Source organism: Solea senegalensis, linkage group LG15 (genome assembly GCF_019176455.1).
Source record: "Solea senegalensis isolate Sse05_10M linkage group LG15, IFAPA_SoseM_1, whole genome shotgun sequence".
Taxonomy (NCBI): Eukaryota; Metazoa; Chordata; class Actinopteri; order Pleuronectiformes; family Soleidae; genus Solea; species Solea senegalensis.
Window position 1 is genome coordinate 22,209,149 of NC_058035.1, and position 23,015 is coordinate 22,232,163.

At 42.9% G+C, this 23,015-nt stretch overlaps 1 protein-coding gene across 3 annotated transcripts; it reads left to right on the forward strand.

Annotated features, from left to right (window-relative positions):
* Window positions 1-895: 895 nt before the first annotated feature.
* Window positions 896-21,813, forward strand: nvl (nuclear VCP like). Of its 3 annotated transcripts, none has more exons than XM_044045487.1 (24): window positions 896-1,000; window positions 2,389-2,448; window positions 3,613-3,683; window positions 4,285-4,337; window positions 4,730-4,820; window positions 4,905-4,965; window positions 5,483-5,728; window positions 6,821-6,926; window positions 7,062-7,138; window positions 8,398-8,532; window positions 8,871-8,972; window positions 9,328-9,445; window positions 10,170-10,314; window positions 10,856-11,162; window positions 11,968-12,189; window positions 12,345-12,449; window positions 13,950-14,012; window positions 14,347-14,466; window positions 14,979-15,078; window positions 15,531-15,637; window positions 16,347-16,423; window positions 16,528-16,619; window positions 18,033-18,130; window positions 21,376-21,813. In XM_044045487.1, exons 2-24 carry the CDS (start codon window positions 2,392-2,394, stop codon window positions 21,418-21,420), a joined length of 2,598 nt encoding a protein of 865 aa, XP_043901422.1. In that variant the 5' UTR covers window positions 896-1,000; window positions 2,389-2,391; the 3' UTR covers window positions 21,421-21,813. The 3 variants fall into 3 exon arrangements, with proteins under 3 accessions (XP_043901422.1, XP_043901424.1, XP_043901423.1); XM_044045489.1 differs by having other exon boundaries at window positions 11,971-12,189; XM_044045488.1 differs by having other exon boundaries at window positions 6,824-6,926.
* The last annotated feature ends 1,202 nt before the right edge of the window (window positions 21,814-23,015 follow it).

Consider the following 23,015-nt stretch of genomic DNA (forward strand, 5'->3'; position numbering starts at 1 on the left):
ATAATATTACAGTAATTCTATGCTATTTCCAAATGATATTCATCCTCCCTTATGCTCCTCATAGTTTTTCCATTCTTATTACTGCACTATTACTTTTGATGATGATTCATCAATAAGATCAGTCCACTTTAATCCATGTTAAACAGCACACGCAGAATAATCAGAAAACATGAAAACATTTATTTGAGCCCTGCCAAGTTGAGGAAACTATAGTGTGTTCAATAATCCAATGTTACTAATATCATAAGGTTATTTAAATATATATATTTCAATTATTACTATTGTATGGAGTACAGATGATAGAATAGCTAAGGAAGCTTGGGCTTCTACCGAGAAGGCAAAGTCATATCTTTAACTTTCGTAAACAGTAAAGTGTAACACTGGCGACCTATCCAGGGTGTGACCCCAGCTTTCGCCTCATGTCATCTGGGGTTGGCACCTACTTGTCCTACTTGACCCCCAAAACAGGCCACAATGATCAGAGTGTACAAATACCTTTAGCCACCATGTGATGAATACAATCTTAAGAACATTCCCTGCTTCTTATTATATTTATTACTGTTGTTTATTTTATGTACTATAGGACATTCTTTCTTTGCCTAGCTCTGTAAGCCAGCCCTGAAACAACATATTTTTGACAAATATCTAGAAAGCTGAGAAGCTATAGTTGTATTTATTTCTTTGATGTGTACATGTGTAACCCTGGCATTACGTTTATTATTGTCTAATAAAAGCTAAAAGAAAAACAACAATTTATACAATTAGACGATAATACAATAACAGAAACTACAGAATGTGATTCCCACTCCGGAGCAGAAGGTGGCAGTAATGCGCCGACGACGCTGATAACCTGTAAGGAGACGTTAGGAAGGAAAACAAGCTAGGTTCATTTCCGGGTCAAGCTGTGTGTTTCGTAGTCACGTTGCGGGAGAGAAGCTGATGTTCAGCGTCACTGAAGTTTATCACATTAGTGGATGTAGGTGATACTCGCCGTGTAGCGGTAAGACACACACACACACGCACACACACACCACGTCACGTTAAACTAGAACTCTTTTTACTTCGTGTGTGCGTGCGCGCGCGCGTGTACGTTCAGACGTAGTATTCTCTTAACAGTTGCTGATAAATAATAATTGATTATGTTAATGTGTGAGCATTAGCATTAGCAGCAGTGTGTGGGCACCATCTGACTAGTAAACACTGTCATTTCAATCAATCGTCCCTTAATAAATAGGAAATCAGAAAATATAACCGTATAACAATCCAGTCCGGGTTTGATCTGGACCTGGTCTAATGTAGTCTGCAGGAAAACAATCAGAAACATTATTGTAAAGAATCTACAATCTACCTCTCTGGGACAATCCAGTCCAGGTTTGACAGTTAATGAGTTTGGATGTGAACCTGCTCTAATGTGTTTTAGATGCAGAAAAAACAGTGGAATGTCCCTTTTCTGGAGTTTCATCTATTACCAACATGGTGGTTCATTTTTGCATTTTAGGCATTCAAATGTCTTTGTTATATGGCTCAAAGAAACAGAAAATATTCGCATTTAAGAAGCTAAAAAACTTCTTTTAACAATTTAACAAACACTCAAACTGACTAATCGATTATCAAAAGAGATTTGTAGTTGATTAATCAAGTAATTGTTTCAGCTCTACTTCCAACCAAAACAACTTGACGAGAGCAGCGATGAGTCTGTACTGCAGCACCACAGGGACATGCTGTGTTGACCTTTGCCCTCGTCACACACAGAGAAAGAGACAGAAGTGGAGTGGATTCTGTGGGTGTCGCTTTCACTAATATTATAATATAAGACTCTGAACACAGCTAAACATAGATCTAAGAGCACAAATGATTTAATTTACATAAAACCAATTCATAAATGACCACCTGATGTCACCTGAAAGGAATATTATTAAATAGATTTGTGTGTGTATACACAGTATATATGTACACACAGTGGCTTCATGTTGCAGCCTGATGCTTCAATCATTTACATTTAAATTCCGGACCCAACAAGAAAAACTGAAATGTCACATTATCGCTTGACATTCAGCTCAGGTGTCTCCCATATCCCTTGTAGCTGTGATGTTTGTGCGCCTTGACTGGAGTCCACCTATGGGGAAAATAAAATTCATTGGCCACACCTCTCTATAGAAGGCCTCACAGCTGACCATGCATACCAGAGCAAACACCAAGAAAGTGCATGAAGAGCTCAGAGACAGGCACAGATCTAGAGAAGGCTACAACAGAACAGTGGCCTCTATCATTTTTTTAATAAAGTACAGCAAAAATACAGCAGTCATACTTGAAAGTACTGATGTTAAATGACAGCTAAATGGCATTTGCAGATGGAGTGAGGTTTTTGTTGTGTTTCCTCCTGCACAGGACATGAAGAACAAAGGTGGCGGCTACATGGACAGTCGCCTCAGACAAAGAGTGGAGCAGGTACACATCTATCTGTGTTTGTTATGTACACGTACAGAGAAAGAAATACAGTGAAACCACAACTCGTGACTTCTGGGTATGGGAACCAGTTAATTTCACAGTTTTGTCAGTAATTAGACCAGGTGTTTGTTGTGTTGGTTAAAATGCTATTTTAGTTAAGTTAATTTATGAGGGTCAGTACCAGCTGACGTGGGGCAAAAGGTGGGGTCACGCCCTGGACACGTCACCACTCCATCACAGGGCAAACCACTGCACCTCCACGGAAACACATCTACTTTTTTCTTTTAAAAATATCCCCGTAAATGGTCTCATTACATTACATTACATGTCATTTAGCAGACGCTTTTATCCAAAGCGACTTACAATGGAATTGAGTACAATCCATTGTCTCGTTTCAGAAAATACCTGCGTCCACACAGACGACTCAAAGCGCTGTAGTACATATGCAGCACTGTAGTTGGGCTGTAATGCTACACCAAAAACACAAGAAGACGTTTAGATTTTAGATAGTTTAGATATAATAACACTAACTGAGTTAGATGTCTGTCAATTCACGTTTCACGTTTCCATGTGCATATTTAGCGACTTTACAGACCCCCAGTGACTTCTTTATTTATTTTATTCAAAAAAAGTGACTAGTGACTTTCTGTCGTAAACCTAAATACTTTACAAGAAGATCCATCTAACTGTATTTACTGCAGGCGAGACACACACACACACACAAACTGAGTCACAGACAAGCTGTGTGGAACAATCACTGATCTAAGTAAAAATAGGTTTTGATTTCTCCCCTCTTTATGTTATGATTCAACACTTTCTTCACCCGTGTGTGTGAAATCTCTAAAGACAGGACGTGTTCTAGTGATATCTAACGTCTTTTCAGACTGACTTTAGTTACTTTTCATTGACATTAAAACAATTAATGACGGCACAGGTGAGAGCGGGGAATATGACGCCATCGTCTACACGGAAACCAGCATTTTGAGAAGCGTTTTCAAACAATACTGTTTCAGGTCCACTAAAACACAGTCTGCCCGAAGTTCATTTATTTTCATATATAAATACCTTTAAAAAGATGTAATCACTTCTAACCCTATCTCATAAAAACCCAGACTCTTGTGAGACCTGAATATTTAATATCACTGTCATGACTTGTGTTTTCAGTATCTGGCGTCCAGCAGCAGGGAATATGTGGACCTTTCAGACATGGCTGTGGAACTACAAAGACTGTACAGGCAAGTTCTGATCATTATAATAATAATTCATTTTTTCTGAAGTAATTATCAGTGCCCGTATGCTTTTTCATGTAAACATTGTCATAAACAAAATGATGTTATTGAAGATACAGTAAATTATTATTTATTAATTGAAATCAAGGAAAAACAGAAAACACTGCTTGATGTGTGTTGTTGGTATACATTTATCATAACTTCATGTCTTTGAAATTACTGTTGAATGTGTAGTGTTTTGACTTACTTTAGGATATACTGCACCACACCTGGTTCATAACAAACAAACATCCACTCGAAATGATGCCGTAATTCCAAGTCATCAACTCAGTCGACATACTAAAACTCTAGTTTTTACAGTTTGTTTAAGCACTTCTCTTTTATGTGTCAAATGTCCGTTGCTTTTGGGTGTGAATCTGCGTCATTTTGTTTGTAAGTAGAACTCCATAACTTACATTTTTAGTGAGAAAAGACAATTCTATCCCTTCTTTAAGTGAAACCCCTGTCAGAATAAAATAATAGTTGAACCATAACACGACTACACCAAAAACACGTGTCAAAAGTGTACATTTTAATGATGTGTGTGATTTTGTTTTTGTTTTTTTAGAGTGGAATATGGCAGAAGAAACAAGACGGCCTTCAGGATTCAAGTAGAGAGAAGTAAGAGATTAGAGCACTGATGTCTTCTTTACACTGTAAGGGTTATTTTTATAATGTGGTCACAGGAGAAAAGAACAAAACAAGCACTCCAAGCAGAGTTCCCACGGGTCTTTGAAATCTTTGAAAGTTTGTGAAAAAAAACCTTGAAAATGGAAAGTGCTTGAATTTTTAGAGAGAAAGAAGTTAAGTTGATATTTAGGTTAAGACGCCACCGACTGTGTCATGTCCTGCATTACTTGATGTCCTGGACTAAGCCTACGCAGAACAAACGCTGAGTCATGTTACTGGTGGTGTTGTGGACACTTTCCGCCGTTGATGTGAGATTCAGACTATTCTGTTGGGTGCACCGTGTGTTGTGATGAGGGTTTCATCTGTTTCCTGTCTCCTCCAAGTTTATGAAGCTGTCATGAAAGAATCTGGGCTGAATCTTCTTGAGAGCAAACACTTGGCAAAGAGAGCCAAGCACAGCCACGACGTGGATGGGTAAAGGACACTTTCTCACCTGTCTTATCCTCATACTGTACTGTATACTTTATAATCTAATGCCACACCAATGTGTGTTCACAGTGAGGGCAGCAGCAGCAGCTCAGAGGACTCCACAGACACTGAGCTCATTCTGGGAAACGCTGTAAGAAGTCAATTCAAGGTTGAATCTATCTGTATTGTATATAGAGCAGGAAGTGGGATCTGATCACGTGTGATGTGGTCAGCTCTCTGCAGACAGATGTTACCAGATGTCTGAACAGTGCTAAATGTGTGATATACTGTACTATATCAACAGTAGCATATGATATGGTTTGAAAACAATGGTACAAAGATAAGCTACTCCAGGTCATATTTCTGTGACCAACATGTGACAACAGCTAATGATTATATTCATTCTTGATTAATTTTCCAATTATTTTCTAGATGAATCAGTCCTTGCCTCCATTAAATGTCCATCATCCATCCTCAAAATGACAATTTCCTCATATCTCTACTTTTGATCTAGTTTTCATGTTTCTTTGGTGGAGAAAAGGAGCAAAGAAATCTGGAAATATTTGCAGAAAAACAAATGAATAAGCAAATGTTGATCAGTTATTAGCTCAGCACTTTGTGACAGTGAGGTCTAACCATGCTGTGCTGCTGCCTGTCACTATCCACAGCCCACCAACCACATGAACAGCTCTCTGACGTCCCTGTACCGGAAGGGAAACCCTGATTCTGTTACCAGCTCGCCCAGGAGAGAGGAGCGTCCTGACGGCAACCCTGTGAGTGCAGAAGCTGTGGCTCCCGCTGCAGGGACGCTGGTCTCCACAGGGGGCTGGTTCATCGACAGAGGGAGAGGTCATGAGAAGAGCAACATCCTCATCGACCTGTGTGACGAGGAGCCCGCCAACACAATGACAAATGTACGCAACAGGTCATGTCCTCACAGGCTTCTTAACCCGTGTTTCCAGGAGCTGTTTTCAAATCAAGGACTCAGCAAATAATGTTTGTCATTTCTGTTCACAAAGACCAAACAACAACAACTGCAGTAAATAATTAAAGACTGAAGGTTCACAAGTGATCACATGATCAGAGACAAAATAACACCTCTGCACTCTAGACTATTGAGTCTAAAACAGGAAAAAAAATAGGGTTTAATTTTCTAATCTTTTAATTAGAAAAAAATGGTCTGTTACTGTGAATATTTTATCAATGATTGTATTTATTAAAAAAATCTTTCTCCTCCAAAAACTACCTCATTTGTGGTAAATATATTACCACAGGGTGCAGCAAGCCTTTAGTTAGTGGACTTCATCTGTCATCTTTGCAGAAATTATAAAATGTGTGAGGTTTCTTGAATGCATCTCTGGAGATGCTCCTCTACACTCAACACATTACATGTACCAGGGTCTTTGAATACATCTGATTAGCTTGAAACTCTGTGAACTCTGCATTACTTCCACTAGCTCTCATGCAGTGGAGTTTAGAATATTTGAAAATTTGTCAAATAATAATATTTAAATAGAATTTTTGTTAGCAATGCCCAGCCTTAAAAAAAAAACCTGTGTTAGTCAGTAGAGACAAACAAACAAACGATTGTTTGATTAATCAGTTATTTGAATGTTAAATTCATTAACTATTATGACTAACTATCGATAAATGGGTTTGGGTGTTTTTTTTTTAATAAAATTCTAATTTTCAGTTTCTTTAATATGAATATGTTCTTCTTTCTTTGCTCCTTATAACAAATAAATGATTCAAACTGTTTGTGAACAAAACAAGACATTTGAAAACATCATCATTTCCAGGTTTAAGAAACACTGATCATCATTTTCTGAAGTACTCGATTCAAAATAATCTTCAGATGAATCCGTTTTGAAAATAATCGTGAGTTGCAGCATTACAACAAACTATTTTTCTTGTGATCTTGCCGACTGCAGTGACATGAAATTGTGTGTTTGGTTGTTGTGGCTCAAGTCCTGCATGGACTGACATGAATGTATTTGTGTCCACAGCAGAGCGACGTGTCCATGCTGGAGCCTGAGAAATCCCACAGAAAGTCTAAGAAAAGGACAAAGAAGTCGAGTGAAACTATTGAGACTCAAACCCTTATAAAGAAAGGTAGATCAGTGTGTGTGTGTGTGTGTGTGTGTGGGCTTAGACTGAAGCCGCCGACTCGCTCGGTATGGTTTTTAAAATCAGACCTGAATGTGAGGTCCTTGAAATTCCATAATGTTCTGATGAATTGTTTTACAGCAAAGTCAAAGTCACTAGAGCTGCAGTATCCCACTCTGAAGTTTGAGGACGTAGGTGGAAATGACGACATGTTAACGGTGAGTAAACTTATCTTTGTTCACTTTAGTCTAGTTTACACTAGTAAAAGTCCAACAGTTACTGTGACTATTTGTAATATATTTAAAGATTCAAAACGTTTCTACTCCAATGACTAACCTCATTTGTGTAATTAACCCATTTAGTTAGTGGACTTCATGTGTGTTTGCAGCAGTGAAGACATTTACGAGGTTTCTTGAAAGCATCTTCAAGCTGCTCCTCTAAGCTCAACAGAAATGATGAACTTTACCAGGGTCTTTGAATGCATCTTGTTAACTCAGCAAGCTGTGAAACCTGTATTCATTTCACTGGCTCTCATGTGCTGGAGTTTAGAATATTTGACAAATAATGCCATTGAATATTCCAATAGCATTTTTGCTAGAAAATCCCACTGCTACTTTAATACCGTCTGATCATTTGGTTGTCGTAAGGTTTTGCAACAACAAATCGCTCATAGTCAGCACAACATTTGATGCATGCAGTCCTACAGCAATCCTATGACTCTCTAAGTCATGTATGAGGGTGGGCTGAAAAGTGTCCTGACTATGGTGCATGGACCATTTATTTTTCAACATAGTCTCCTCTGCGGTCTATATGGAATTGCAGCACTTGGATGCCCTTGAAGCTCTCATCCTGAGAGTGAAGAAGTCCTCAACGCCACTGCATGGACTGTCTTCTTGTCTCTGGCTCAAAGTGGCTCAACACTCATCCTGGCTTAGGAAATGTTCAAGAAAACTGGATCTGTTTCAAAATGCTCCAAGTTCTCCTGCGACATGACCAGCCTGGTGTGTTTGTTTTGATCAAAGGTCAAAACCTGTGGCACCCATCGAGTGGAAACCTTCAACAGGCCAAGTTTGTTGTGGAGAAAGTTCCTCCTACAGCACTTACTATGTGATCTGTCATCCATCACCATGTGGTGAACACCACCAATGTGCCGGGTGGTGGCTGTGGCAGGACGTCCAGTCCTTGGGTCATCTTCAAGGCTCTCACTACCTCTCTTGAATTCAGCTGCCCACTAATGCAGTTAACGAAGCCGGAGCATCATCTCCTACTGTAGCAACCGTGTCAGAATGAATGTCCTTTGGGGGAAACACGTCTTTACTGCAGATGTTTGGTGTCACCATGTGCCACATTTGTGTATTTTCACAAAATGTTAACATTTCAAAGTGCCTTGCATTTTAAGTTAAGTTAGCGTTCTTAACTATATGAGTATATATACTATGCATTTTCACTGCGATTTCCACATGTGACATTCTTGCAGGAGGTGTGTAAGCTGCTGATCCACATGCGCCACCCAGAGGTTTACCAGCATCTGGGGATGGTTCCTCCAAGAGGCTTCCTCCTCCATGGACCTCCAGGCTGTGGGAAGACCCTGCTGGCTCAGGCTGTGGCTGGTGTGAGTGCTGCCATTATTTGGCCACACATCATTGTTTTTAACCCTGAGCACAGTCTGCATACTATTGCATTGTTCAGGTTCACACGGACAGAGCTGAGGGCACCACCTGCATCGAGAATGAGCCTCAGTGTCTCATGTCTGAAAACATGGCATAAGGATGAGCTGATTATCAAAAACAATCTACACCTGCATCAGAATATTTGTGGCTTTTTGTTGCTGTAAGACGGTGTTTTCCTGCCAAATACTAAAGTTTGTCTCAAAGTGCAGAGAGAAAAGGGACACACCAGCTGCCAATTGAGTCCAAGCACTAACTGTCACATGCCTGTTGTGTGTTTCAGGAGCTGCAGCTGCCCATGTTGAAGGTGTCTGCTCCTGAGCTAGTGTCAGGAGTGTCTGGAGAGTCTGAACAGAAGCTCAGAGAGCTGTTTGACTTGGCTGTGGTCAGTAGTGTTCTTCTTTTTCTTCTGTCACTGGAGCCACATACAGTAAATACATACGGTTATTCCTTTTCCATAGACTAGAACCACCACAGAGTCAAGTCATTACACATCACTCCACATCACTCGACACATGGCGACTAAAAGCGCAACATAAACAACTTCTCCACCATCTCACATCTGAAATGTCCAGCTATTCTTATTTCCAGAGTGGAACCGTTATTCTGGACTTGAGTTTTATGGGTGGTTCACAGACAAAGAACTCGTTCCAGCTTCGGCACAGCACCAGACTCCCCCTGGAAGTGATGGGCTTAATATCGCTGACCGTGTCCTTCCCTCTGAACATGTGCCCTTTCAGAGCTCTGCCCCATGTATCCTGTTCATAGATGAGATCGATGCCATCACACCGAAGAGAGAGGTGGCCTCCAAGGACATGGAGAGGAGGATAGTAGCCCAGCTGCTAACCTGCATGGATGGTACGATGCTCCGCCTTCACTTTACCATGTAGTCAGTTTCACTCATGTTTGATTGTTGAGATGAACAAACTAAAGCTGGGGGAGGCAACATGTGGTTATTGATCAGTCACATGTGGATATAAAGCTGCACAAAGGTTACTTCTCTGGGCTCATGAAAAGTTTTATGCCACTGACATGATCTTAAAATACACTTCTTTCATTTCAGGTAATATTCTTACATATTCTTTGGCTTTTTAATGATAAATGAAGGTTATTTACGTGTTAGAAACAATAACATTCACCATAAATATGGTCAAATTCTGCTATAACACAAACAATTGGGCTGGATATTAAAGAAGTGACTTTTTCAATTATAATTTTGTCAATTCTATGTATTTTTTAATAAATATAGGATATTTATTTCACAAATGTATTTAATATTATTTTATTATTATTATTACAACAGGTGAACAATGTAATAGCCTTTAAAACCACGGAGAGTAATCACAGATACCTTATCATGATATGACGTATGATAAGATCATGATAAATTCCCCCGCCCTGTTGTCCAATCACAGGGCAGTTCAGACTGAACGCACAGAACTCCTCAAACAATGCAACACCTGTGACCGTATGAACAAAACTCCTGTGTTCCTGATAACTAAAATAAACTGTGGTGTGGCAGTGAGCACTTTACTGAAGTTGTGTTTTTTTACATGTTCTTCTGCTGCTTTCCTCCTGACAGACTTAAACAGTCTGACAGTGACCGCTCAGGTCCTGGTCATCGGCGCCACCAACAGGCCAGACTCTCTGGACCCTGCCCTCCGTAGAGCTGGACGCTTTGACAAAGAGATCTGCCTGGGGATCCCTGATGAAGCAGCCCGTCACAGGTCAGCCTAGAATCAGGAGCAGGGTCAGGGTCACCACCATGTTTTTACTATAGCACACACTGGACAAACTGGACCACTTTTGATTTTTGATGCTAACTTAAGGCTTAAGATAGGTTCACCAACACACTTGGAAGAGAAGAGTGAGGTGAGAGAGCTTCATGCACACTGTGTGCAAGTTTGACACACTGTACACTGTGTAATTGGATTTAAGAACATACTCTCATCGCTTCAGTCTTATCTACGGTGGCCTGGAAGTACAAACCAGTATCACAAAATGTGAAACTCGTTTACAAATACTGAAACAAATGAACAACTTTCTCAACAACACTTTTTATAACCCTGAAGCCACAGAATTCCAGGAGATCTGCTTTCTAAAAACAAACAGCAGAGTTGGAGAGAAGTCTGCAACGTGATTACTAAGTAATAAAGTTGTGTAAAGCCTCAGTCAGTTTCCATTGTCAGCAACATTCCTCTAGATTCTGTAAGCTCGCATCAAACCGATCGCAGTCTCTGGAACTAAAGTTGATTTGTGTGATTTCAGGATCTTGAAGACGTTGTGTCGAAAGCTGAAGCTGCCTCAGGACTTTGACTACCACCAGCTGGCTCGCCTCACCCCAGGCTATGTGGGCGCTGACCTCATGGCTCTGTGCCGCGAAGCTGCCATGAGCGCCGTTAACAGGGCTCTGCTTCAGATGAGAGAACAAAGGCAGACTCAGAGCTCCACCGCAGAACTGTCAGCAAGCGGAAGTCACACCGAGGCTGCACTGACGGACCAAGAGGTCAAAGAGCAACAGACAACCGACATGAAGACAGGCTCTCAGGAAGAGTTAGGACAGAGTCACGTGCAGGTATGAGGAACTACAGAACATGTTGCACCAACTCTTCTCAGTTTGAAAAAGGGAGTTGAAGATGTGGTTGTTGGCAGTACTGACACGCAGTCAGCACTCACTGTTTAGACCACACACAGTCAGGTTTAATCTGCAAAGTAAAGCATTTTTACTTTCAAAATGTAAATACCGTGCATGGTGGGTTTATTTATTATCATTATTTAACGTTTAAAACATTTTATTTGTGGCCATTCCCTTGCTTTATTTATGTCAGTGTGGCCCTCTGGAAACGACAAATCAAACGACTGGGCTTACTGGAGCAAGGTTTACGCTACGCTGCGCGTCACGTGACAAGCGTACGGAACAGGACGGGTTGTTTTATGAACCGTTTCACCCCCATCGAGTGCCCACAGAGAAAACCAACAATTCCAAATGACTTTATACAGGAGTTGTCGATCCACCGGTAAATTACACTAAAACGTGTTAGTTTGTGACTGAAGTGTTTTCCCTTGTTTAATTCTTCTTCTTCGGGTTAATTTATAGTTATCAAAGATGAAAGTCTGATCTTAGATGTACCAATAAAAATGTACACAAGGCCAGTCAGTCAACACTTAAATAAAAAAGTTGTTATGAATTTATCTTTGACAGTTTTGAAAGATGAGGGGAAAAAACCAAACTAAATGGCATAGAGCTGCAACAAAGAATGTGCTTTATTGTTTCTCAGATGTGAACATTTGATCATGAAAATAGTAGTTAGTTGCAGCCCTAGAATTACACATATATTACATATGGAAGATCAGCAGTTTGCAGTTTATTTTGTGTCCAGCAGGGGGAGCTGTGGCACCTTCTGCACCTGCTAAAGTCCACTGACACGCTGACAGAGGGTGAGCTGGCCAGTCTGTGCATCCTCATGTCAGACTTCCAGGCCTCACTGTCCAGTATACAGCCGTCAGCCAAGAGGGAGGGCTTTGCCACGGTGCCCGATGTCACGTGGGAGAATGTGGGAGCACTGCAGGACATCAGAGAGGAGCTGACCATGGCCATACTGGTAAACAACAGCTTCATGCTCATCTCTGGATGCAGGCTAAAGTTGAAACCCCTAAACCACTTTTTGTCAGGTGTGAACCAGTGTATATGTGTATGTAGTTAATGTTATTTGTGTGTCTGTGTGTGTGTGTGTGCGTGTGTGCGTGTGTTCTGCAGGCCCCTGTGCGTTCTCCAGAGCAGTTCAGAGCCCTGGGGCTCAGCGCTCCGTCTGGACTGCTGCTGGCTGGACCTCCTGGATGTGGAAAGACTCTGCTTGCCAAGGTTAACACTGTTTTCTGAAAAGTTCGAATGCCAATTTAAATGTTTTCTGTTAGTGTGATAGTTTGTTTTTGTGGGACAGCAATTTTACAGCACAGTACACAGGAGTTGTTGATCCACTGGTCACAGCCTCACTGCTTATATTAAACTATTACAAACTGCTGACACATCTGCGTGTTGCCACTGATACCTGCTCAACTTAAACATACACATCGGAGTAGTTTTACAAACACAAATACGAGTAGTCAAGGGCAGCATCAGACCCTAATCTGGACCTTTAGACTCATACTTCAAAAAGGCTGAATAGTTTGGATTGAGGGATCATTTTAGTCAGTTTGATTGTCACTTATCAGTGTCAGTATTTCTATTCTATTATTAAGAGTGTCAAATATCAATCATCTAATGATGAGTCCTGGTATCTGGAGACTGAAAGCTGAGAGTGGATCGTCAGTTATTCATGAAGCTTCCTGCAGGTCCACTCAGCTTCATGACGCACAGACACGTATCATTCCTGCATAAACAGTGAGACATTAGTGCTTTTTCATTATAGTGGCTATTATCTCTATACTGTGACATGATTTTGGATATCATTGTAATAAAGTATCTGTGATGACACTTTCTGCTTTTAAAGGCTGGAAAGAACATGGAACTTTTTACAGTTCTATTTAATTTTAAGAATTTGACCATATTTATAGGCAATTTCTTGTTTCTAACACACGTAAATATCCTTCATTTAACATTAAAAAGCCAACGAAATAAAGCAGGTATTATCTGAAATGAAATGTAATATGTGTATTTCAGGATCATAAACAGTACATTATATTTTGTGTATGTACTGTTTATTGTCACTAACTTTTCATGAGTCCAGAGAAACCGCTGTGTGCAGCTATGTATCCACATTTATCTCATAAATCAGGATATAGGCTAAAATACTCCGATATTATTGATAAGCCATATCACCCAGCCTTATTTCATTCTCATGACGTGACGAGTACAGAGCTGGAATCAGGATGTGGTTAGCCTAGCAGCCTGGGAAATGGTAACTCGGAGCCACAGTAATGAATTGCACAGATACAGTAACCACAGCAGTGAGAAGTGCAGGTATGCAAATAAAAGTAAAAGTAAAAGACTCTAAAGAATGAAAGTAAAAAGTGCACTGAAATAATCATAGATAGTGCAGCGTTGCAATGAAATGAATGATAAATAATAATTAAAATGAATCTTGTCATTTATGGGACAATTATGTGTTGGAACAAGTGTCTTAGCAACAGCTGCTGCAGCTTCCTGAAGATTCATCACCAAAGTGAGGATGTCAGGGTTGTGTACTGTTGTGTACTGTTGTGTACTGTTGTGTGCTGTTGTGGCTGTGTATGCGCACGTTTACTACAAATATCCACGTATGTCCTGTCAGTGTTGTCGTAGTTTGGACAACTCTCTAATTTAGTCACTTCTTAAAGAAACAATCTATCGCTGCAAGTGAAGCTCCTGGTTTTCTCCTGACAGGCTGTGGCCAATGAATCAGGTCTCAACTTCATCTCTGTCAAAGGACCAGAGCTGCTCAACATGGTGAGTCCAGAAGACTCAGTCTTTAACTTTGTTCTGCTCATGGTGAGTCCAGCAGCTGATGTTCCTCTGTGCTCTTTCATTTACTTTTCCCTTTGTATAATGAATTCTTTTTTCTCTGTCACCAAAGCTGCAGCAGAAGTCCTCACCACACATAAGACAGCAGTATTCTAATATTAACTAGCTTAAGGAAGTCATCTCAATACAGTGCTGCCATGTCACCAATATTTTCTATGACGTATGCTGTACAAACACTTTTTATTTGTTTCCTTGTGTGGTGGGTGTGTGTGTTTGTGTTTGTGTGTGCACGTGCGTGTGTGTGTGTGTGTGTTCAAAGTACGTGGGAGAGAGTGAGCGAGCAGTCAGACAGGTGTTCCAGAGAGGACGCAACTCGGCTCCATGTGTCATCTTTTTTGACGAGATTGATGCTCTGTGTCCTCGACGCTCAGGTCATGAGGTGAGAGGGAGGGGCACACGCGCACACACACACACACTCACGAAGAAAGGGCATCGTTCGTGCAGCATGGGATAAGATGCCAGGGGCGGACCCCTGCCTCTCGGGGCCATGTGCTAAAGTGTCCCCATTGTCCCTGCTAGTTAGCTCATGCTAACAAGAGACAGAGGCACTAATGCCATATTTCCACTGCCTCACCTCAGCACGGCACGGTTTACCTACTCAACATGGGCGGAGTCATCCCTGCACAGCTGCGGGGAAACTGCACAACACACACACACACACACACACACGAGTGACTAGTGAAGTGTTTTCAGTGTAATTGAATCAAATCATTAGAATCAGTTCATTATAAATATTATTTCAGTTCTTCCTCCATGACCGGAGCACAGACTCTGTCTGACACAGTCACTGACTCAAACACAGAGTTACCACACGAGACAGTTGTTGTGTTCAGTTTGCTTATCTGTAGGAGTTAGTGACCTGTGTGTGTGTGTGTGTGTGTGTGTGTTCAGTCAGGAGCCAGTGTCCGGGTGGTTAACCAGCTGCTCACAGAGATGGACGGTTTAGAGACTCGACGGCAGGTCTTCATCATGGCTGCCACCAACAGACCAGGTACAGATCCAGACTTGGTCGTAACATCATTTCTATTCCATGTTGTGAATGAGTCTTTTTTGACCACTTTGTTTTATGTGTGTGAAAGTTAATCTAACCTCAGGTCACATTAACTATCATACCTCATATAAAGCCATTAAAAGCATCATCACAATGAAATATTCATTTGGTATTGGTGAGATTGCTTCTATTCTATGTTGTTCTGCTGTTTTTTCTACTTCAGTTACGTACTCCAACAGCTTTTCGTCCATTAACTGGTTCCACAGTCCTTCACTTCAAAATGAGCCGCTCCATTAGAGCGTTATTATTATTTAGTCCATTCAGAATTTAGAATATTTCGTCCTTGAGTTATTTATAATTTCTCTACTTAATAAGTAATAATGAGTGACAGGCATTTATTTTGACATATTTAGATTCATTTAGAATAATGAATTTGTTGACTCTTTCCTCAGATATCATTGATCCTGCCGTCCTGAGGCCTGGTCGCCTGGATAAGACCTTGTACGTGGGTCTGCCTCCTCCAGCAGATCGCCATGCCATCCTGCTCACTATTACTAAGGTGTGTGTTCACAACCAAGCACAGACATGTACCAGTATCTTAACTGTAAGAGAGTCAGTAGTTCTCACAGTAAGAGTCAACAGTAACAGTGGTGCGCCGCGACCGACGCTAGATCGGCTTGGAATGTGCACTCGCTGCGGCTTCTCCCGCCCGCCTGCCCCCGGCACGACTGTCGATGGGACTGTCAGTGCGCCCCGACCGCGCCGCGTCATCAGGGCGAGGAGCGTAAATCGTCTCGAAACACGGCCCGAGTCATTTTTAGGTTTTGATTGACAGATTCCGCGCACAATAAGCAGAAACGTGGTGCACTCTGAACGTCTGACAAACCGCACACTGACATTTACGTCAACGAACACTCACGCACGTCTCGTCATGTTTCCGATGTTCATCTCGTCACCGTTCTAAATATCGAGATACTTGTAGAAGAAAAGTACCACAGACATCGTTCTTAGCGTTGTCCTCGACTCCTTTGCGCGCTCTTCATCAGATTTGTTGTTGTATTTCTCTTTGTGTTAAGTCACGTCGTAGTGATTCAGATTGTAATCCTTAAACACATCGACTTGTGTACCACAGACTAAACTATTAAAAAATGTATTGCCCCAACTGGTTCAGTGGTTTACCCGCTAGTATTTGTGCTAGGCTAGGCTAACGTTTAACTGCTGACCTCGTGCAGACATTCCAGGGTTAAAGACGGTGATGATTGTTGCAGGGTGGAACCAAACCTCAGCTGGAGGATGACGTCAGTCTTGAAGAGATCGCTTTTGATGAGCGCTGTGATTGTTTCACGTGAGTCAGCAGCCGTCATTCTGTCACAATAACACTCATGAATGGATGAATGGATGAATGGATGAATGGAGGTGGACTCACTGTGAGTGTGCTCTTTGATCCAGTGGTGCTGATCTGACGGCGTTGGTGAGGGAAGCTTCCGTTAACGCCCTGAGGGCCTTCCTCAAGTCCCAGGACTCTACAGCTGCGACTTCTGGTAACTTGACCCGTTCCTCTGCTGCATACCTGTGCACTGTTACTGCTTAACTAACAGTGAAACTAGTTGCCATGTGGAGGTAAGGAAGCAGGAAGTAGTGTTTAGCATGCTTGACAGTTGAACTGCACCGCGTTAAAGGCAGCGTGTGAAACAAGAGTCCATTTACAGCATCTTGGTCGTTGGAGATGAGAGGTCAGAGGTTGACAAGTCAATACAGACATTGTGATGCTACGTGGTGTGTTGTGCACACAAACATGTCTCCGTTCATAAATAAACGTAGAATCCTGACCTGGACATGGTCACACATCAGTGAGCCTGCTGACTGAAGGGCAAAGTCAACCCTGTCACTTATTATCTATTGATGACTTACACATGATCACCAGTTCAGGACGTCTTATCTGCTCCTGGACACTGAGGGAGGTTTTAACAGCCTACTGTTTTACGGTTAGCACAGTCAGCGCTAACCGTAAACAAGCTCAGTCTGGATTAGAGGCTTATAGAAGAATACAGAGGGTCTAAGGGTTTGTTTGTACAGGAATATCCCTGTTCATATTCAACACGTCCAGACTTTATCTGTACACTGACAAATTACAACACACACACATTGAGGTATGGCACGTTACATTGTAAAGTGGAGAGCATACAACATTATAGACAGAGATAGAGACACAATGGTCTGTATTGATGTAGTGCTTATCTAGTTTTGATAAGCACACCATTCATACATACTGTTCTTCTGCTTTGTTTGAATATCAAACATCAATTTAGATAGATGAAGATGCAGATTATTGGGGGAGCAGCTCTACCACTAATCCACCGCAACCCCAGGAACAGTTGTATAACATGTACTCAAGTACTGTTAAACTTGTTCATAATAATAATAATAGTAGTAGTAATTAAATGTGAGCATTAAAAACACTGAATAAGTATGTAGCAGCTAATATACCAGGCAATGTGTCTCTTCATCAGCTCCATTAAACTAGTGCCAAATCACAACATACATTAATCTCTGTAAGAAACAAACCCAACAGTTCACACAATGAACAAGAACCTTTGACATCAGTGGAGAGAAAAAGAACTCTTCTCTAACATGTGCAGCATCTGCCTCGACCGGTTGGGGTGAAAGGAAAAATGGGGGAGAGAGTAGAGGAGGGGGAGAGACAGAAGAGAGAGAACAGTTGTGCCAGGTTACAGGTTTAGACAAAACCGCTCAGACGTGTTTCTAGAACTACAATATATATATATATCTATATATATAGATATAGATATATATATATGTACAGTATATATATATGTGTGTATATATATATATATACACATATATGTATATACCATGCCATACAGTAATGTGATGCTAACAGAAAAAGCATGTGTTATTGTTTGTTTACTTGTGTTGTTTGTTGTTGTTGACAGGTCACAGCTGTTCCTCTGGCTCAGTGGCTGATATCAGAGTGAACAGACACAACTTTGAGGACGCCTTCGTCAAAGTCCGTCCCTCTGTGTCTAAAAAGGTGAGACAGTGAAGACAGCAGTACGACACAGGACACCTGAATCATTTACTTCATTTATTTCTATTTCTTCTCTAACACTGAGGCCTTGTTGACATTCTGAACGTATTCACTTTGTATCTAGCTTTATTTGTTTGTCAGTCTGAAAAACCACATGAGATCTGAGCTGGTTTCTGATGTGGTTTCTCATGCAGTACTGATCAGATCTTTATGATCTGTTTCAATCTGAATGTGTCAGTTGCTCAGATAGGACGTCTGAGTGAGCCACATTACATCAGACCAGACCAGAGACCAGACTAGAGACTAGACCAGAGACTAGACCAGAGACTAGACCAGAGACCAGACCATAGACCAGACCAGAGACCAGACCAGAGACTGGACCAGACCAGAGACCAGAGACTACCAGAGACTAGACCATAGACCAGACCAGACCAGACCAGAGACCAGACCAGACCAGAGACTCCAGAGACTAGACCAGAGACCAGACCAGAGACTAGACCAGAGACCAGAGACCCAGAGACCAGACCAGAGACCAGACCAGAGACTAGACCAGACCAGACCAGAGACTAGACAGAGACCAGACCAGAGACCAGACCAGAGACCAGACCAGACCAGACCCAGAGACTAGACCAGAGACCAGACCAGACCAGACCAGAGACCAGACCAGAGACCAGACCCAGAGAGACCAGACCAGACCAGAGACTAGACCAGACCAGACCAGACCAGAGACTAGACCAGAGACTAGACCAGAGACCAGACCAGAGACCAGACCAGAGACCAGAGACTAGACCAGAGACCAGACCAGAGACTAGACCAGAGACCAGACCAGAGACTAGACCAGAGACTAGACCATAGACCAGAGACTAGACCAGACCAGACCAACTAGACCAGAGACCAGACCAGAGACCAGACCAAGGACTAGACCATAGACTAGACCATAGACCAGACCAGAGACTAGACCAGAGACTAGACTAGACCAAAGAGCAGACCAGACCAGACCAAGGACTAGACCATAGACCAGACCAGACTAGACCAGAGACCAGAGACCAGGACTAGACCAACTGGACCAGACCAGGGAGCCAGAGACCAGACCAGAGACTAGACAGACCAGACTAGACTAGACCAGAGACTAGACCAGAGACTAGACCAGAGACCAGACCAGAGACCAGACCAAGGACTAGACCATAGACCAGACCAGAGACTAGACCATAGACAAGACCATAGACCATAGACCAGAGACTAGACCAGAGACCAGAGACCAGAGACTAGACCAACTGACCAGACCAGACCAGACCAGAGACCAGACCAGACTAGACAGACCAGAGACCAGACCAGACTAGACCAGACCAGACTAGACCAGAGACCAGACCAGAGACCAGACCAGGACCAGAGACCAGAGACACCAGAGACCACAGAGACCAGACTAGACCAGACCAGACCAGACCAGACCAGAGACTAGACCAGAGACCAGACCATAGACCAGACCATACCACCAGACCAGAGACCAGACCAGACCAGACCAGACTGACCAGAGGGACCAGAGACCAGACCAGAGACTAGACCAGAGACTAGACCAGAGACCAGACCAGAGACCAGACCAGAGACCAGGAGCTAGACCAGAGACCAGACCAGAGACTAGACCAGAGACTAGACCAGAGACTAGACCATAGACCAGAGACTAGACCAACTAGACCAGACCAACTAGACCAGAGACCAGACCAGAGACCAGACCAAGGACCCATAGACTAGACCATAGACCAGACCAGAGACTAGACCAGAGACTAGACCAGAGACTAGACCAAAGACCAGACCAGAGACCAGACCAAGGACTAGACCATAGACCAGACCAGAGACTAGACCAGAGACCAGAGACCAGAGACTAGACCAGACCAGACCAGAGACCAGACCAGAGACCAGACCAGAGACCAGACCAGGGAGAGACCAGAGACTAGACCAGAGACTAGACCAGACCAGAGACCAGACCAGAGACCAGACCAAGGACTAGACCATAGACCAGACCAGAGACTAGACCATAGACAAGACCAGAGACTAGACCATAGACCATAGACCAGAGACTAGACCAGAGACCAGGAGCTAGACCAACTGGACCAGACCAGAGACCAGACCAGAGACCAGACCAGGAGCTAGACCAGAGACTAGCCAGAGACCAAAAGACCAGACCAGAGACCAGACCAGAGACCAGACCAAGGACTAGACCATAGACCAGACCAGACTAGACCAGAGACTAGACCAGACCAGACCAGAGACCAGACCAGAGACTAGACCAGAGACCAGACCACACCAGAGCCACACCAGAGACCACACCAGAGACCAGACTAGACCAGAGACCAGACCAGACCAGACCAGACCATAGACCAGAGACCAGAGACCAGTCTATATTTCATTTCTTAGTGTAAAATATAGAAAGGTACAATCACATAAACATAAGCGATCAATCAAACCAAAATAATGAAGATAAAACAAAAACAAAGATGAAATAACAAGAGATCAGGATTTCTTTCACATGTGATCGTTACATTCTTACCTGCACTAAATTACATTCAGATGAACTGTAGACAGGAAGTAGTTACCAGCCGTAAAAATAGTGCCGTGTCAAGATGAATAGAGCCTCTGAAATCATGACTCAGCACAAATGTGAGTCTAAATGAAACTGAAAGTTTCAGACAGAACTTCTGTTAATATATTGTGTTTTGATGATTTTTTTTCCCCACGCCTATTTTTATTTTTATTATTATTATTATCATTATCATGATGATGATGATGATGATGATGATGCTTCTACTCTCATGTCACGTCGTGTTTACAGTAAAACATCCGTGTGCTTGTGTTGTCGTGTAGAACAACACCTCGGGTTGGAATGCAGCGACTCGTTTGCTCTGGCAACTTTCCACATGTTTCAGGAAATGAAAGTGTTCGTCCTCCACACACTCGCTCTATAGCGTCCTGTCTACGTCACATCAGTGTCCCATAAACGTCCCTGCTATCAAGTGTCCTGCAGAACCGGTCCGACCCGTCCCACGCACGACACCGTGACTTTAAACTCTAATCGACTAAAGACGCGTGAAAGGACTTGTGGGAAGAGTGAGTGAGTGAGTGAGTGAGTGAGTGAGTGAGTGAGTGAGTGAGTGAGTCTGTCTGTCTGTCTGTCTGTCTGTCTGTCTGTCTGTCTGTCTGTCAGAGAGTGAGAGAGAACCTCAGTGACGCTGTGTTATGTTTCCTGTGTGCAGGACCAGAAGATGTACGAGCAGCTCAGAGAATCTCTCAGCAGATAAACGGCGTCTCCAGCGTCTCCAGTCCCAGCTGGAGAGAAGAACGTGTTAACTGTTTTGTAAACTCGTCACTGATCGTGACTCTGATCGTGACTCTGATCGTGACACTGATCGTGACTCTGATCGTGACACTGATCGTGACACTGATCGTGACTCTGATCGTGACTCTGATCGTGACACTGATCGTGACACTGATCGTGACACTGATCGTGACACTGATCGTGACACCGATCGTGACTCCGATCGTGACACCGATCGTGACTCCGATCGTGACACCGATCGTGACTCCGATCGTGACTCCGATCGTGACACCGATCGTGACTCCGATCGTGACTCCGATCGTGACTCTGCACGGTCTTGTTTTAATAAATCAAAGTGTATCAACCTCAAAACAAACAGTTTTGTCATGAGCTGCTCTGTGCTTGATCACAGTGAACATTTATCACATCAGCTACTGTTCTATTATCACACACATTCACATGCAGCACTCTTAGTGAGGACACCCATAGACCATATAACCTGAACCTGAAACAGGTCTTAACCCCCAAAAATCCTTTAGATATGTAAAGACCAGACAAAAGGGCCTCCCTCACTCCCTCCCTTTGAGAGAGTCCTGGTCCTGGTCCTGATGAGGTCCTAAAGAGGAAACAAAGACACGGTGTGTTTTCTTGCTGTTCTTTATCAAACACACATGTGTAGTGTGTTAGTTCAGTTTGACACACGTGTGTGTCGTGGAACGAGTCCGTGTTTACAAAGATCCTCTGCTGCTGCTGATCCTCATCACGTCTGTTTCCATTTCACCCACTGACCACAGGCACAGCTTCCATCTCACGCATGCGTCAGTCAAGTCACATGACCACTGTGGACTGCTGATGCGTTCTTCCTCTGTTGTTCTCCCTAAAGGAAAGAAACAGCCCTCTAGGTCAGGATGCAGTGACACATGACTGACCAGAGACCCTACGCAGTCCCGCCTATTCCTTTCATACTGCCAACACTACAAAGGGTCCTCCTTCCTTCTGGCCTGCAGGGATGTTCTTCCCACTGCTGCAGGTCCCCATGGCCCCCTTTCCAACAGGATGGCTCTCCTGTCCCAGTTGGGGGGGGCAGATCTGGCATCTGAGGGCTGGTCTTCAGGGGGATGCGTAGCTATCCTGGGGGGTGGTGGCTGCAGGTCTCTGCTGCCCTGTGCCACTGCTGGGAGCCCTACAAGTCTGGATCTGTATCAGCACTGGCTCGGTCCCCCACTCAGATTACAACCACATCACATGACAATCCCTGCACACGCACGCACGCACGCACGCACGCACGCACACACACACACACACACACACACATTATAAGATAAATTTAAGCTGATACAGCTGCTGTAAGCCCGGATACCGTCTCTTAATGTGGTTACTGTTTACTACAGAAACTGTACCTGTTCTACACATGAATATCAGTGTAATTGTTTAATGTTTATTAATTGCTTAAAAACACCTTCTCACTCTCATGTCTGCCAACTATTTAAAGTAAACAAGATATATTAAATGTGATAATATCCAAGAACAGACAAAACAATAGATCCCATGCATATAATGCATCTACATGATTCTGAT